Source organism: Grampus griseus (assembly GCF_964374135.1).
Source record: "Grampus griseus genome assembly, chromosome: 2".
Classification (NCBI taxonomy): domain Eukaryota; kingdom Metazoa; phylum Chordata; class Mammalia; order Artiodactyla; family Delphinidae; genus Grampus; species Grampus griseus.
The window spans coordinates 108,684,444-108,702,325 of NC_139018.1; the positions used below are offsets into that span (position 1 = coordinate 108,684,444).

Below are 17,882 nucleotides of genomic sequence, written 5' to 3' on the forward strand. Positions count from 1 at the left end.
CCTTAACTGTGATGAGCCGGCCAATCTGGAGAATTTCATTTACAGAAAATTCCATCAGTTGCTCCAATGGTTTTATCACAGTACTGTGTTTGAAAAGAAAATCTTTAAATACAAAAGGAAGGAGCCATCCAAATGAACAGCAACTGTGGAAAGGCTGCAGTAACTTTATCAGAAGAGTCTGTTATCTTACACAGACTTTTTGAATCAGAGACAGAAATTCCTATATTAATTTGTCCAATACTAATTTTGTAAACAAAAATAATTAAGCCAGCAAATGTACTTACTTTGGGGTCAGAGAAAGAGGGCAGTATGAAGGGATAATAAGAAGATACCAAGTACTGAGAGTATTAAGGTAAACTGGTATGCAGCTACCAGAGAATTCAATTCTGAAATAAAACTTTGTCTTGTATCCAAACAGGAAGGGCAGAGCATGCTAAGACTAGCACAAAGGCAGACCAAGGACCCTCTCAAAGAGGCAGCGTACTCTTTCCCTTCCTGCTCTGAGATAAAGTGCCTAATAGCAGCTTTCAAGTTCTAGTGGGAGAAACAAAAATAAAGCTGGGCAATCGCACATTACCATACAAATGGTTATTTTCTTACCATATACTTACAAAATATGTAGAAGTACAACATAACTTTTATACGCAGCAGGCTGACACTTGCTAGCTGCACTAAAGTATCATAGTAATTACCAGCATGAAATAAAATAAAATAAGCATATCACCTAAAATGTTGAACCAACATTTTCAGGGGCTATTTCTCTACAAAGAAAAATGGAAAGCCATTTTAAGAAAACGTTAAAATAAAATAAGCTAATGGCTTTAGGGTTTTAAAGCAAAAATTCTCCCCACAAAATAAGAAAAAAAAAAAAAAAAGACAAAAATCAGAATATGACCAGACTGCATAACTCCCTAACAGGAGGAAAAAACTGAATATTGAAATATGATATAAAATACAAATGTATGACATTCAAAACACAATGGGAGGAAGTAGTAAACAAGTTGTACCAGGACATGGCATGATTTATTTTCAACTAGTAAACAGATAAACAAAACTAAGAGTAAGAAAATAAAAGACAGATAATGTAGCAAAAGGGTATTTCTCTCTAACATGATTGGCCATGATTCTCTAAAATGTATGGTCAACAGAGATAAAATTGAAGAAAAGTTTGTATGGAGTTATTTCAAAGGATGATCTACATTTTAATTTTCTTTTGATCAAGGTTTACCACTCTCTATTCATGTTTTAGGTTTTATTTTTAAAGAGTAAATTTGTGCAAATAATATTCCCTGGGGATTGAAAATAGGGGAAATAAAACCCAGTCAAAAGTAGAAACAAAACTTGGTGTCAGGGGAAGGAGATAAAAATTACATTCACTTTTCCAAATGAGTCTGAACCATAAAGACTGGGCTTTACCTTACTTTTTTTGGTCAGATATTTGAAATCAATAAACTGTTATTCATATATATTGCTTGTGTTAAAGAAAAGATAATCAATAGTGAAAGCTGTTCTTATACAAACAATAACAAAAAACCAGAATAGAACCCCAGAATTCTGTTTGGAGGGATGTTTGTCACTAATGCCAAAAGCCTCATCTATCAAATGTTTCTCTCCTTTGACAACTTTGAAATGACTGTGACTTAGAGAACGTAAGACTGAATTAGAATGTGAAGCGTGGACCTGAATAGGAAGGAAGGATAAGACAAGAGTGGTATTTACAAAAGAGAGGCAGATACATGTGCACAGCACCAGACTTTTCAAGTAAGCAAGTTCAGCGCCAAACTAACTGAACTAAAATTTTACATTTTTAAACTTTCCCCATTATTTCCCAGAGTAGAAAGCTGTAAAATGTTTTAGCTTGGTGCTATTCACTAGTGGGATGAACTCAAAAGTGTTTTTTCTACAGCTGAACTGGTTCTTAGTCTCAGGACTTTAAGGTATCTCCAGTCCAAAGTGTCCTGAACTCTGCCGGCTTCTACACATCTAATTTAGGACCTTTCATTTTTTCCTTCTTTGAAATTGGCTAGAGAATTCCTTCATTATGACAATGTGTTCAAACACACACCACATGAACACACTGAAAATCTATAAATAATTCTAACAGCCAAAGGATACTTTTTTATCAGAATTACCCAAAGAAAGTGATATTAGAAATAATGCGACTACAAATATTTTTTAAGATTCTATTTAATACCCATGGTACTTAAACATTCAATTTACTGTCTATTTCTGGATATTGCTGGATTTTAGATTCCATAAACCAGATTCTGAAGGCTTATTGAAAAAGCCAGGTTCCTCAATATGGGAAATTCTATCTGGCTGTACTTTTAGATAGTTATTATTTTTCTACTTTTGAAAAAATATTTTGAATATTTATATATAATATATATATATATATAATATTAACAGAATACTCCAATAGGTCATATTCCAGATAAACATACTACAATTTGCATCATACCCAATATTTTAGATATTAAAATAAAGGTAGAATTTGGGATAAACTGTCTGACATATTTCCTAACATAAGTGTTCATGTAGAATATTAGAATTTAAATTGATATTTGGCTCTATAAGCTATTTTCCCTGTGTATTGTATGTATCTATTAGCAATAGAGAAAATTTTGGAATCATGGTATATTGAACCTGATTTTACAGAAGCAGATTTGGAACCTCTCTGGCTCTCCTTCCACAAGGCTCAGTGAGTCAGTCTGGGCAATGCACACCCTTGCCATGACTCACCCACTGCAGCCAGGCTCAGGAGTACTAATATGCGATCCTAGGACAACACTGACACTAGCGCTGACATTTCTGAATCATTCTTCCAAGTAGTAAAAAAAGTATAGATATACATATAGAGATCTGCAGCTGTACTAATTAATTCAAATAGCAGCAGACAAGGAAAATAAGCACTTAATTACCTTGCTTCATAAGATTAAGTTCATTTTGTTTGCTATATTAAGTTTAAAAATTAAAAAAATATCAACTTATTATAAACAAGTTAAAATATGTATAATACAACTTCACGGTCAAAACATTTGAGTAGTCTATGAAAACAGGAGATACTTTGTTCTTACATTTGTTTAAGTTCCATACATGATTTTTCAATCTGTCTCTTCCAAAAGAATCCATAAAACAGTTGTCTTATTCTATGGGAACCAATTTTGTTTATGGATTTTTTCATCACAAAAATACTTAATTACTTGTACGGGAGAAGAAAAAACAAAGAAATGGGAAACAAAGTAGCTCTCTCCCACTTGTTAGTATTTTCTTAAGACACTCTGTACATAAACTATCTGAACTTCCTGAACCATTTACAAATGCATTTTCAAAAATTGAAGAAAAAAGGTTAGAGTCTAAAAGTGTTATTTTATACACTGACTACACAATACATATTGAAAAAATACACACACATATCTTAAAGATAAGGTTCGCCAAAGGTTTTTCGGCATTCCATCACTCCTGTACTTGGTGGTCTGTCACAGTTGTGAGTACTCTTGACTTGACTAGGTGTGAGACGATCATATGCCACCTTGTATTCTTTATCAAATGCATCTGCAAAAATTCATAAAGAAATAAAGGCATAAAGAAATTTATATTTGATATTATCAGCAATCAAGTTCTTGTAATACTACAGAACCACAAAATTAGAAGCCAAGAAGGAATCTCTAGGTCGTTTCTGCCAACACAGAATTTCAGAGCTGGAATGGGGACCTTAGAGTCCGTAGCATTTAGAGCTAGGTTACACAGACCACTGAAATGTGAAGTACTAAGATGTCAACTGTTTAAAATTCTTCTTTCCTAAATTAAAAAATTTGGTAAAATACATATAAAATTTACCATCATAACCATTTTTAAGTGCAGAGTTCTGTGGTATACATACAGTTCTGTGGTATACATTCACAGTTCTGAATGTACACATATATTCATAATGTTGTGCAATCATCACCACCGTCCATCTCCATAACTCTTTTCACCTTGTGAAACTGAAACTCTATACCCATTACATAATAATACTCCTCTCCCCTCCCCCCAGCTCCTGTCAACTCTAATTCTACTTCTGTCTCTATGATTTTGGCTTCTTTAAGTACTTCTTAAGTGGAATCATACAGTATTTGTCTTTTTGTGACTGGCGTATTTCACTTAATATAATGTCTTCAAGGTTCATTCATGTTGTAGCATATGTCAGAATTTCTTTTCTTTTTTAAGGCTGAATAATAGTTCACTGTATGTATATATCCCATTTTGCTTATACACTCATCCTTCAATGGACACTTGGGTTGCTTCCACATTTCAGCTATTATGAATAAGACTGCTATAAACATGAGTATACTAATATCTCTTTGAGACCCTGCTTTCAATTCTTCAGGGTATATACCCAAAAGTGAAATTGTTGGATAATGTGGAAATTCTATATTTAATTTTTTAATGGAAATGCCATATTGTTTTCGACAGCAGCTATACCATTTTATATTACTACTAACAATGCGCAAGGGTTCCAATTTTTTCATATCCTTATTTTCCAGAAAATAACCAACACATAATTTTCTGGGTTTTTGATAGTAGCCATTCTATCTAATGGTATGAGATGGTATCCCATTGTAGTTTTTTTTTTTTTTTTTTTGCGGTACGCGGGCCTCTCACTGTTGTGGCCTCTCCTGTTGTGGAGCACAGGCTCTGGACGCACAGGCTCAGCGGCCATGGCTCACGGGCCTAGCCGCTCCACGGCATGTGGGATCTTCCAGGACCGGGGCACGAACCCGTGTCCCCTGCATCGGCAGGCAGACTCTCAACCACTGCACCACCAGGGAAGCCCTGATACCACCTTTTGATGCACAGAAATCTTTAATTTTCATGATGCCCCATTTGCCTATTTTTTCTTTTGTTGCCTGTACCTTGGGTGTCATATCTAAGAAATCACTGACAAATCCATGTCATGAAGCTTTTGTCTTATGTTTTCTTCTAATAGTTTTATAGTTTTAGGACTCACATTTAGGTATTCAACCCATTTTGAGTTAATTTTTGTATAAGGGTCCAACTTCATTCTTTTGTTAAGTGGATATCCCATTTTCCCAGAACAATTTATTGAAAAGACTGTCTTTACCCCACAGAATGGTCTTGGCATTCTTGTCAAAAATCATTTTTACCATAAATGTGAGGGTTTATTTCTGGGCTGTCTATTCTATTCCACTGGTCTATATGTCTGTCTTTATGCCAGTACCACACTGTTTTGATTACTGTAGCTTTGCTGTAAGTTTTGAAATCAGTTAGTGTGAGTCCTCCAGATTTGTTCTTTTTGAGATTGTTTTGGCTACTTGGGGTCCCTTGAGATTCCATAAATTTTAGGATGGGTTTTTCTATTTCTGTAAAAAACATCATTGGGGTTTTGACAGCAATTGCACTGAATCTGTAGATTGAGTAGTACTGATATCTTAAGCATATTAGTCTTCTAATTTATGAACGTGGGGTATGTTTCCATTCATTCACATGATCTTTAATTTCTTTGAGCAATGTTTGTAATTTTCATTGTACAAGTCTTTCACCTCCTTGGTTAAACAAGCTCCTAAGTATTTTATTCTTTTTGATGCTACTGTAAATGGAATTGCTTTCTTAATTTCATTTTGGATTATTCATTGCTAGTTACAGAAATTCAGCTGATTTTTGTATCTTGATCTTATATCCTACAACCTTGCTGAATTCATTTATTAACTCTAATATTTTGGGATTTTTGTTTTGTTCTATTTTGATCTGGTGTGGAATCTCTAGGGTTTTCTATACATAAGATCATGTTGTTTATAAATATAGATTAACTTCTTCCTTTCCAATCTGGATGCCTTTTATTTCTTTTTCTTGCCTAGCAGCTCCAGCTAGAACTTCCAGTACAATGTTGAATAGAAGTGGTGGAAGAAGGCATCCTCTTCTTGTTCTGGATCTTAAAGGGAAGACTTCCTGTTTTGCACCATTGAGTATGGTTTTAACTGTGGGTTTTTCACAAATGCCCTTTATCAGGTTGAGGATGTTCCCTTCTATTCCTAGTTTGTTGAATTTTATCAAATGCTTTTTCTGTGTCTATTGAGACATCATGTGGTTTTGTCTTTCATTCTATTAATATGGTGTATTACATTGATGGAGTTTTTTATGTTGAACCAACATTGCATCCCTGGGATAAATCCCACTTTGTCATGGCAAATAATCCTTTCTCTATGTTGCTGGATTTGGTTTACTAGTATTTTGTTGAGGATTTCTGCATCTATATTAATAAGGGATATTGCTCTTTCATTTTCTTTTCTTGTGATGTCTTTGTCTGGGCTTGGTAAGCGTAATTATATTGGCCTAACACATAGAATGAGCTAGGTAGCACTCCTTTTTCTTCTACTTTTTTTGTCAGTGTTCGTGAAGGGTTAGTGTCTTAGTTTGGGCTGCTGTAACAGAATACCACAGACTGGGTGGCTTAAATGATGAACATTTATTTCTCACAGTCTGGAGGCTGGGAAGTCCAAGATCAAGGTGCCAGCAGATGTGGTGACTGGTAAGAGCACTCTTCCTGGTTTGCAGATAGCTGTCGTCTCCTTGTATCCTCACGTGGCTGAGAAAGAGAGGGACAGCTCTCTTCTTTTTCTTTTACTTTTCTTTTTGTTTTTTTTGGCTGCACCATTGCAGCTTGCGGGATCTTAGTTCCATGACCAGGAATTGAACCTGGGCCACAGCAGTGAAAGTGCTGAGTCCTAACCACTGGACCGCCAGGGAATTCCCTCCTCTTTTTCTTATAAGGATACTAATACCATCTTAGGGGCTCCAACCTCATGATGTAATTACTTTCCAAAGGCTCTACTTCCAAATACTATCATATTAGGGCTTCAATATATATGAATTTGGGGGTAGGGAACACAAACATGCAGTTCATAACAAATGGTATTATCCTTCTTTAAACATCTGGTAGAATTCACCATCTGGTCCTGGGCTTTTCTTTGTGGGACGATTTTTGATTACTAACTCAATCTCTTTACTTGTTATAGGTCTATTAAGATTTTCTATTCTTGAATCAGTTTTATAGTTTATGTCTTTCTAGGAATTTGCCTGTCTCTTCTAGGTTATCTAATTTGTTGGCATATAATTATTTATAATAATTATTTTTATTTCTGTAAGGTCAGTAGGAATATCCCACCTACTTATTTAATTTTTGGCTGCGTTGGGTCTTCATGACTGCATGCAGGCTTTCTCTAGCTGTGGCGAGCGGGGGCTACTCTTCGTTGCAGTGCACGGGCTTCTCACCGCGGTGGCTTCTCATTGCGGAGCACGGGCTCTAGGTGCACAGGCTTCAGTAGTTGTGGCATGTGGGCTCAGTAGTTGTGGTTCGTGGGCCCTAGAGCGCAGGCTCAGTAGTTGTGGTGCACGGACTTAGCTGCTCTGCGGCATGTGGGATCTTCCTGGACCATCGAACCCGTGTACCCTGCCTTGACAGGTGGATTCTGAACCACTGCGTCACCAGGGAAGTCCTGGAATATCACCCCTTTTATCCTAATTTCAGTAATTTGAGTCTTCTCTCTTTTTCTCTTAGTCTAGCTTAAAGGTCTGTCAATTTTGTTGATCTTTTCAAAAACAAACTTTTGATTTCAATGAGTTTCTCGATTTTTAAAAATATTTTCCCTGTTTCTCTATTTTATTTATTTCTGCACTAATATTTATTTCCTTCCTCCTGCTTGCTTTGGGTTTAGTTCGCTCTTCTTTTTCTAGTTTCTTAAGGTAGAAACTGCTTTCACTGAATCTCAAAGTTTTGGTATGTTGTGTTTTTAATTTTCATTTACCTCAAAGTATTGTCTAATTTCTATTATGATTTTTTTGACCAATTTGCTATTTAGGAGTGTGTTGTTTAATTTCTATATACTTGTGAATTTTTTATTTTCCTTCTATTATTGATTTCTCTTTTCATTGTACTGTGGTTAGAGAACATACTTTGTATGATTTCAAACCTTTTAAATTTACTGAGAGACTTGTTTTATGGCCTAACATTTGGTTTATCCTGGACAATATTCCATGTGCAGTGGAGAAAAATGTGTATTTTGTTGTTGTTGGATGGTGTGTTCTGTAGATGTTTCTTAGGCCTAGTTGGTTTACAGTGCTGTTCAAGTCTTCTATTTCCTTGCTGATCTGCTGCCTAGTTGTTCTATTATGGTTGAATGTCTATTTCCCCCTCCAATTCTGTTAGTTTTTACTTCATGTATTTTGGGGCTCTGTTGTTAGTTGTATATATGTTATAATTATTATAAACAATTAATAATTCTTGGTGGATTGACTGTTTCATCATTATACAATGTCCTTCTTTGTCTCTAAAGTCTATCTTTTCTGATATTAATATAGTCACTCTAGCTCCCTTTTTAGTACTATTTGCATGGAGTATCTTTTTCAATCCTTTTACTTTCTATTTGTTACTCTAAAGGAGGCCCAGTACAATAACTAAGAGTAGAAGATGATCAACCAAAAATGTTTGAGACCTCCTAAAATATATATTTAGCTACATTACATTTTTTCTGAAACAAGCTTAATGTCATTAGTGATATGACACAATAGTTAAAAGCATGGGATTGGAAATTAAGACTGCTTGGTTCAGATATGGCTCCATTATTGCTGTGAAACCCAAGTTTAAGTCATTTAACCTCTTGGATCCTCAGTTGCCTCAGTAATAAAATGGAAATGATAACAGTACCCAGCTCATAGGGGTTTTGAGGATTATATGAGATAAAATATAGAAACTACTTGCTACAATGTAAGGCACATAATGAGCCCTCAAAAAATGTTAGCTTTCATTATTTATCATTATTATTACCAACATGACCAAAATATCAAAGTATCTTTTACCTTATATTAAAAAAATCAGACACAGTTGTATTATATTAATATAATTTTATATTAAACTAATTAAGACTACCAATATAAAAACACTTTGAAAACTCTACCATGATATATAAATATTACATGTTATGCTGAATTACCTATATCAATGTTTTCTCTTCCCAGTGCCACAAGTGAGAGAAACAGTATTTCTCTATATAAACTCCTAGGGGGAAAAAGAAGTGGAGAAGATATTACTATTCAAACAGTCTATACATATCTACAAAAATTTTTATGTTAATATAAGCGTGAAATATTCTGACAAATCACTCAGCAAACAATATGAATCTGCTTAGAGGAACAATATATTCATTTAAAAGAATGACTTACCTCTGTCTTTTAAAATGAGGACATTTATTCAGTGTCTCTAAAATCTGACTCATTGGTCCATAGACATCATTCATTTTAATGCTTTTTACCATATTTTTCAATAGTTCCTGGTTAAATGAATTATCACCTTTTTGCAATAAATGGACCATTGGATACTTCTGGGCTGTAAAAGAACAAAAGAGCAGATGAAGAAAAATGTTCTGTGTAGAAAGCAGAATGTAATTAAGCAGCAACTGACAGCTATTTAAAAAGTTACAAAGCAATAAAAATAAATTAAGGGCAATAGATAAAAGAACTGAAATCTAAGAATGAAGTAAGAAGAAAAAAGGAAGAAATAAGACAAATAATGATAAAAATAAGCTTGAAGGCTCAAATACACAATAACTAAAAATACTGTTTTCCTTAATACAGCCCCTGGAAGGAATTTTAAATCAGCAGCCTGGGATGGAGACAAACAAAAAATAAGTACAAAGAAGAGATAGGGACAAGCAATGTGCTAAAAACAAAACTCTACAAAACAAAACCCCTCCAGCACATACACAGCACCACTCAAAAAACAAAAACAAAAACAACCCCTTGACCTCCAAAGACAATAATACTAAAAACATCAAACTTAACACTCACTCTCAAACAAAAGAGTACGATTTTGACCTGTAAGACAAAAAGTAGTGTAAAATAAAAGTCAGTTACACATTAGTTTAGGCTATTTAAAGCAAGTAGAGAGTACTCTCATATGAAGGACATCAACATTCTATGACAGCACTTACTGTGGGCATTCCAGAGGATGTACAACGGCTGTCCTGGATCCTGATGTAATTTCATATTGTCCCACAACATTTGTATTAAAACATATTTACTGTCTTCAGACATACAGTGGCGAGGAATCTGTGTTGAAGAATAAAACAACATTCATTAATGATCCTTATATGACAATGTTTTGTAAATATTTTATAAAGAGCCTTAAAAATATTTTTTTAGGATGCATGTGTGCAAGAGAGAAAAGAGAACAGAAAAATCACTGATTTGTCTGCATTTTATAACCTACCGAAGGGAGATGACCTGAGTTGAGAAGGCAGCAATCCCTAAAGTAGCAGATTTAACAAAGTACTAAGATCAGTGAGAAAGGGTACCATGAAGGGCTAATCTTGACCAGCTTATGACTAAGTCTCCACAGAAAGATGAATCCAGGAGCCCCATTCTCCATCAGTTCAAGACCCTAGCGAAGATGCTCTGACTGAGTTAACCTCTCATTCACCATGTACTGAAAATCCAAACACATGCACAATCACAGACATGAAGTACAAGAAGGGAGAAGACAAAGTTCCTGAACTTAGACACTTTGCCATTTAGTGCCAGTGACAGCATATGAAAAAGAAAAAAAATGCTTTAATAGAGCAACATATCAAAAATACGAGTGAACATATAACAAACTACTTAAATGTTAAACAAAAATTCACAGTAAAGTAATGAGAATGGTAGCACATGACTGCGATATGAATTACAGGTGTCCAACTAAAGTGTTAGGCTTATTTCTGAAGGAGGTATGAGGCATGAGTGGGGCAAACTCACAAAGTCTTCTCATAAGAGTCATTTACAGTTTATTTTTGAGGCTATAACAAAAAGTCAAGTCCATTTTGTGTAAACTTTATAAGAAGTCTAAAAAACATGACTGTCTTACTGCTAGACTGTAAGGAGAAAAATTATTTGCAACAACTTTATTGATTCAAATGGTTATTAAAAATATTCAGCATAAAATTACTTTTTTGTCATTAGGAATATGCAAACATTACAATGGTGACAGTAGCACTGGCTTTTAGTTAATTTTTACTCTCATACCTTTGAATACTTGTTACAATGCTCAGAAGAAAGAATCAATCCAGGTAAATTACTGGGTAAGTCAAGACGTCTAAAATACCACACCAGGTTCCAAAAAACAATTGGATGATGGTCCACAAAGTCTGCCACTGTTATTGCATGATCACCTTCATTTTCCAATAAGCTTTCAAGTTCCTTCCATACCACTAAAGGACTAAGATATGGAACAGTGATAGGATCTGGACTTGGGAGGTGCCATTCTAATCCTAAAGAATCCTGTTGAATAAATAAAAACCATAAATAGCAATTACAAGATTGATGATACTAAATCATTAAAAAAAATTCCTGTCGATGATTTCCATATAATTAGAAATGAAACTGTATCATGTAACAAGACACTCTTCTTAACAATAATAAAATTGAAGCTTATAAGGCTGTTTAGCACAAGGGGAACAAACTCATATGTAAATTATCAATGTGCAAATTGTAAAAAACACCAAAATACATACTGTAGCTCCTTGTAAAGTAGTTGGCAGGCTGCCTGTAGGAATGAGCTTCTGTCCTCCATTGTCTTCCTTATCCAAGGTGCCATAAGTACTAACACTCCTGGCCATTGGAAATACTGGACATTTTGACAAAGCTGCTTTTGATCTATCAGCAGGGATCTGAATACTTCGGGCACATGTATTTTCGAGCAACTTTGATTTGCTTGGGCATTGAAAAAAGAAAAAAGCGTATCACTGTCTAGATTTACTTTATTTCACTGACCATGTTCTTCTCTTTAGAATCAGAGCTGCACATAGCAAAGTAAAAGGAAGGAAAGATGTTAATCAGGCTTTGGCTGGGAAAAAGGATACAGTTTAAAGTAGCCTAGTCATGTTAATTTCCTTTTTATCCAGTAAACTTTAAATATACAGAGTCATTCATTTGTTCAAAACATTTAGTGGACAACTTTTATACTGCAGGAACCACAGTAGGCCCGAGGATACAAAGCAAAAAAAATAGGCACCTATTCTTTCAGGAGTCAGAGCTAGTGGGAGACAAAGAAAGGGCTATAATAGACCTATGATGAAAGAAGGGACACACACAGATTTGCAGTTTTGCAGTCTAAGCATTCAGGATCAAACAGGTCATGCTAGCCTGCTAGTACTATGTAGGCATTTTCTTTTGCACATGCATTTACCAATATAGCTTCACTTGCCCAGCTATATTTGGTGTATTTGGCACTTCTCCAAAATGGAGTCGATTTCCGCATTTGTTTTAAGCACAGACTTACTTGTATTAGGCTTACTGTGTAAGTCTTAGTTTGATTTTATAGTTCATCTATCAGCTCCAAATGTTTTCTTAGATTATTAAATATTCCTAAGTAGAAAATTAAATATTGCAAAGTAGAAGTACCTCAGTACTGACTTAATTCCTCAAGAGAGAGAGATAATTAATTAGGAATAAGAACTTGAGATTAAGAATCTATTATACATAGGAATTTAAACCTTAAAATGGTCAGCTAATTCTTCTGTCATTACTTGAAATGTATAGTATATGTTGTTAAAATATAGTTCCACATAATCATAATTACCTATTTAGATCAAAATTCCCTCGAACAGAGAGAACAGATGTGTCAAGACCAGAGGTTGATGTTGAGATACAAGACTGCCTTGTCTGCCTTGAAAAGGAGGATGGAAAATGCATATTTTCTGTAGACGGGCTTGACTTCAAAAAGTATCTGTAATGTGAATCAAAGGAGCTTTTTGAGAAAAGAGATATTCTAGGAAACATGATCCTTAAACATGAAGGGGAAGAAAAGCATAAATCATTACCTTCCAGGTCGTCTTAAATCTCTTATTTCGATGTTCAGAAAGGGCAAGAAAAGATTGCCACAAAATGGGCAGGTTGTATTGAGATTTGAATCATCTGCTGTCCAGCCAGCCATGATTTCCTCATCATGGACAAGACAATCACAGGTTCTACAACGAGAGCAGCTCGAGATAAGAACCTATGGGAGAAAACAGCATTTTATAAAGTAAGCCGGTTAGTGCAATTACAATTTAAAAACCATTTCAATTCATATATCTACTGGAAAAGTAAAACTCAGAAGGATTCAGAAGTTACAAATGAAGAATGGATTACATTCAGTACATTATATAATATACTCATCTTTAACTATTTCACCTAAGTCTATTCCAAAACTTTTGCCTGAAAGGGAAACTTGCATTTAAGTGAGGATTTTTACCATTATAATTACGTACTATAAAATCTGCCATGATTTTATTAATGGAAAACTAAACCCAAGTATTACTTTGTTAATACACAAAATAGGTATTGGTAATTACATGTTATAGATCTGTGCTACTCAAAGTGTGGTCACCAGTAAGGAGCTGGTCCACAAACTCTTACTGGTTTGTGATGAGCTAAGTGAAGAAACTAAGAAGAGGATTTGGAGACCTGTAAACTAATTGCTGTAACAGCTAAGTCGGTGATCAGTAGATTTTAGAAGAGTAACAGCCATGACAGATTGGAACTTAAAATCAGCAACAAAAAAAACCCTGGTCTGTCACTACAGACAGTTTAAGAAACATTGCTATAGATAAATGTAAATGCTGTCATTACATTAAAATATAGAAATTCCTGAAGCCATCAGAAACTTTGTAAACTGCAACATCAGTGCTCATCATTTATTTTCCAGCTGCATGCAAATTTATTTTCCAAATTTATGCGAATTAGTGTGAAACAGAAACACAAATGTATTTGGAAGCAATTTTTACACAAAAATCAGGGAAAGTTTTTAAAGTGTAAAACTATAACCTTTTTATTGCAAGAAAATGGGATACAGCAGCATACCCAGCAGATATCTACATCAAACTGACACAAAGAATGAAAAACATGATGGAAAAAGTTGACACAAATGCCAAAACTGCTCCCTGTATCCTCATCCAAAAAGTGTGCCTGCACAGCAAAATTAGTTACAAGTGTTTAAGTTGTGAAATAGGGACTCCGTGCTTCCACCGCAGGGGGTGCGGGTTCAATCCCTGGTTGGGGAACTAAGATCCCGCATGCCGTGTGGTACGGCCAAAACAAAAAAGAAAAATAAAAGTGTAATAAAAATTCAAAGAGGACATACATAAAACAAGGGGTAAATATAAATACTGGAAATAAAAATGCTTTTGTATGTTGATAAACATGAAAGGAAGTATGGAACTTTTCTAAACAGAAGAAGTCATGTGACTTCAATAATCTGAAATACTAGATAAATTTTAAGTTTATTCAGGAGCAATATACATTCTGAAATTTTCAGATGCCATATATTTAACTTTTTATCACTCTACCAGAGACTATCAGCACTTAAGAAATGTAAATTTTATTAAGTAGTACATGAAGATGTTCTTTTGATTAAATTGTACCTCCATTGCATAGTTCTGGAAGATATTTGTATTACTCATGTTGCAGGAAGATGCCACTTCTGATTTCCCAGGTAAGGCAAACTTGGACAAGGATCCTGTTCATTATTAAAAAACAAAGAGCAAAACCATTAAAATTAACAGAAAGGATATGAGAATCTTTCACTTTCATAAATTCTCTGGTAAAATGTCAAACAGTTTTATTTAAAACTATTTAAGATGATAAAGGTAATTTAAGAAAAAGCAAATAAATAATGAAAAATGTTTTTCAACATATGCCTTTGTGTACACCTAAGGAAATGTGCTTTAATTCATTACTCACTTATTAAGCACTTTGTACAGACTAGAAGGCATTCCAGTTGTTTGTAATTACTGTTTTGCTGTTTCTATTCTTACATGTTTTAGATAAAAGAAAGTGTTTAGTTCTAAGGTCTAAAAAGTATAAAATAGCTGATCTTATTTCAGATCATGAAAAGAATTACCGGCAACTCTCTGCCTTATAAGGATCTTTAAAATCTGGAACAGTACTCTTGCTTTTAAACACTAGGGAAGAGTTTCCAAGTACATTCTTAAGAGCAAAGGGATATTAGCAGGTATTAAAATGACAACAAAATAAGGGCAGTTCTGTGGTCAAGTCAATTGCTGACAGTGGCTATATCTAGTTAGGAAAACTGGAAGTAATCAATACATTTTCTATACTTTTTTTTTCCCAGTAGTTACTACATTTTATGAATGAACAATGGTATTTTTATAAATATAAAGGTTAAAAAAAAGTAACAGTATAAACTATCAGTTCCAAGAAATAGAGAGGATAGGAAAACATGTTAAACACCACCATGGGGATGCATAATCCAGACTAATGATCTGATTGCTTCAGCAAATAAATGACAAGGGAGAAAAAAAAGATAGCTCTAGAGCTTCCTCTAGCCCTAGGCTCTGCCACACAGACAAGCAGAGAGGTGGAGAGAGAGCTGAAGCTTCACATCATCCTTGAAGATGATTAGAAATGGTGGCAACTAGAGTTCTTTCCTGATGGTCCCCCAATAACCTTCTGTAATCCCCGTCTGCTAAAGCTAGTTCAAAATTGCTATCAGCCTTGACTAATTCAGTCATTTATGTGGGCAGCCTACCTCTTATATCTCATCAATCTACAGCACAGAATAAATATTCTTTTTAGCAAATACGAATCAGGTTGTGAGGTAAGTCTTATTTACTTAGCTCAATAAACAGTTCTTGCATGTTAGAAAAAAAAAATAAGAGGCTGGGAACTAATCACCTGATTTCTTCATGAATATACGAAAGGGGGAAAAAACAGGGAACAAAGATGAGAGGAAGTTAGTAGACATATCAAACAAATGCAACAAGTGGACCTTGTTTGGGTCACAATTTGAACAAACCACCTATAAAAAGAGTTTCGTGAGATAGTTGTGAAAATTTAAGTATATATTTTATATAAGATATATGATAAATATTGTCACATTAAAAATATGATAATAATACTACAATTTTGTTTTGAAAACAAATGAATGCTTCACAAAAGATACTGTATGAGTCCATAACATGTTCAAAAATGGCCATGCTGACATACAGTGTTAGAAGATGATGTTCATCTGTGAAGGGAGTGGTGAGTAGATGTGGTTATGAGAGGGGGTTCTGGATGCTGTTTATGTTGTGTTTCTTTCTTTTTTCTCCACCCCCCGCAAACATTTATTTATTTATTTGGCTGCACCAGGTCTTAAGCTGCATTATGCAGGAGCTTCATTGCGGCATGCAGGCTCTTTAGTTGTGGCATGTGGGATCTAGCTTCCTGACCAGGGATCGAACCCAGGCCCCCTGCATTGGGAGCAAAGAGTCTTAACCACTGGACCACCAGGGAAGTCCCAAGGTTCTGCCTCTTAATCTGATACTGGTTAATCAGTTGTCCTCAATTTGTGAAATGTACAGTGTTTACATACATAAAAATGTACACACTACATGTATAACATAGAGTAAATAATAAATGTATTAAATAAACTTTAATAAAAAGTTACAAAGATATAACATTAAAGTCCTTATGTTTTAGATATATCAATACATGTTGAAGTATTTATGAATAAAATTATATATTGTTTGGGATTTACTTTAAAATAATCCAGTGGGGAAGGAAAAAATGTTGGCAGCAGAAGAGAGGCGGAAAAGATTAAACAAGATTGGCCATTTGTTGATAGTTGCTGAAGTTGTGTGAAGGGTACGTGGGAGTTCATTGTGCTATTCCTTCTACTTTTGTGATTGACTATTTCCACAATAAAAGCTTTTTAAAGTAGCAAAGATGCAAATTTGAAAAACATTATAATGCATTCATTCCTCACATCATATAACAGGATAACTTTCAAATGGATTAAATATTTAAATCAGGGGTCAAATCTATTTTTGTATGACCACAAACTCAGAATAATTTTAACATTTTAAAGCACTGTTAAAAAAAAGAAAAAGACAAAAAAGAATATGTGACAGAGATGTATGTGGCCCACAAAACCTAAACTATTTACAATATAGCCCTTTACAGAAAAAGTCTGCTGACCCCAGAAAATGTTAAAAAGGAAATCAGAGAAGTATGAGAAGAAAACCGTGGTGAGCCTAGGGAAGGGGAAATCTTTCCTAATAACTCAAAATCCAGAAGCAATAGGGCAAAAACTGATAAATTTGATGACATAAAATTAAAAAGTTTTATGTGGGGAAAATAAAAATCCCTGAACTTGACAAACTTGGAAAAAGCATCTGCCACTTATATAAGAGACAAAGGATTAATTCCCTAACATAAAAAAGAGCTATTAAAACTTAAAAAAAGTGGGGAGGACCAAAAAGTGAAAGTGAAATGTAGGCAAAGGACAGTTCACAGAAAAAGAAACACAAATAGTCCTTAAACACATAAATGGATATGCAACTTAATTTATAAGATAAAGAAAAATGAAAACTAAATTGAAATACATTCTTCACCTATCAGATGGCAAAAATCTGAAAAGCGCGCTAACATATTTTCTTCACAAGGCTGTGGGGAAATAGGTATTCTTTTTTTTTTGTGGTATGCGTGCCTTTCACTGCTGTGGCCCCTCCCGTTGCGGAGCACAGGCTCCGTACGTGCAGACTCAGCAGCCATGGCTCACGGACCCAGCCGCTCCGCGGCATGTGGGATCTTCCCGGACCGGGGCACGAACCCGTGTCCCCTGCATCGGCAGGTGGACTCTCAACCACTGCGCCACCAGGGAAGCCCAAAATAGGTATTCTTATATACTACCTGTGGGAATACAAAACAGTATACCCCTGAGGAAGGAACCTGGCAATATCACTTCAAGGAAAAACTTGGAAGTATCTTCCAAAAATACCCTGGCAAAAGTATAATATGACATATATGCATCACAGTATTATTTATAACAGTTAAACACTGAGAACTTAAAGTCCATCAACAGGGAAGTG

At 34.8% G+C, this 17,882-nt stretch overlaps 1 protein-coding gene across 6 annotated transcripts in view; it reads right to left on the reverse strand.

Moving 5' to 3' along the window:
* Positions 1 to 860: 860 nt before the first annotated feature.
* Positions 861 to 17,882, reverse strand: part of DENND4A (DENN domain containing 4A) — a 135,096-nt gene continuing 118,074 nt past the window's right edge. For 3 of the 6 annotated variants that reach the window (XM_082649668.1, XM_082649666.1, XM_082649665.1), the window contains 9 exons: positions 14,433 to 14,527; positions 12,852 to 13,027; positions 12,611 to 12,757; positions 11,544 to 11,742; positions 11,056 to 11,310; positions 9,987 to 10,104; positions 9,220 to 9,382; positions 8,991 to 9,055; positions 861 to 3,555 (listed from right to left, as the gene is read on the reverse strand). In XM_082649668.1, the coding sequence (XP_082505794.1) occupies positions 3,419 to 3,555; positions 8,991 to 9,055; positions 9,220 to 9,382; positions 9,987 to 10,104; positions 11,056 to 11,310; positions 11,544 to 11,742; positions 12,611 to 12,757; positions 12,852 to 13,027; positions 14,433 to 14,527 (1,355 nt within the window). In that variant the 3' untranslated portion in view covers positions 861 to 3,418. Of the gene's footprint in view, positions 3,556 to 8,990; positions 9,056 to 9,219; positions 9,383 to 9,986; positions 10,105 to 11,055; positions 11,311 to 11,543; positions 11,743 to 12,610; positions 12,779 to 12,851; positions 13,028 to 14,432; positions 14,528 to 17,882 lie in introns of all 6 variants that reach the window. The other 3 variants (XM_082649667.1, XM_082649664.1, XM_082649663.1) reach the window with 1 other exon arrangement.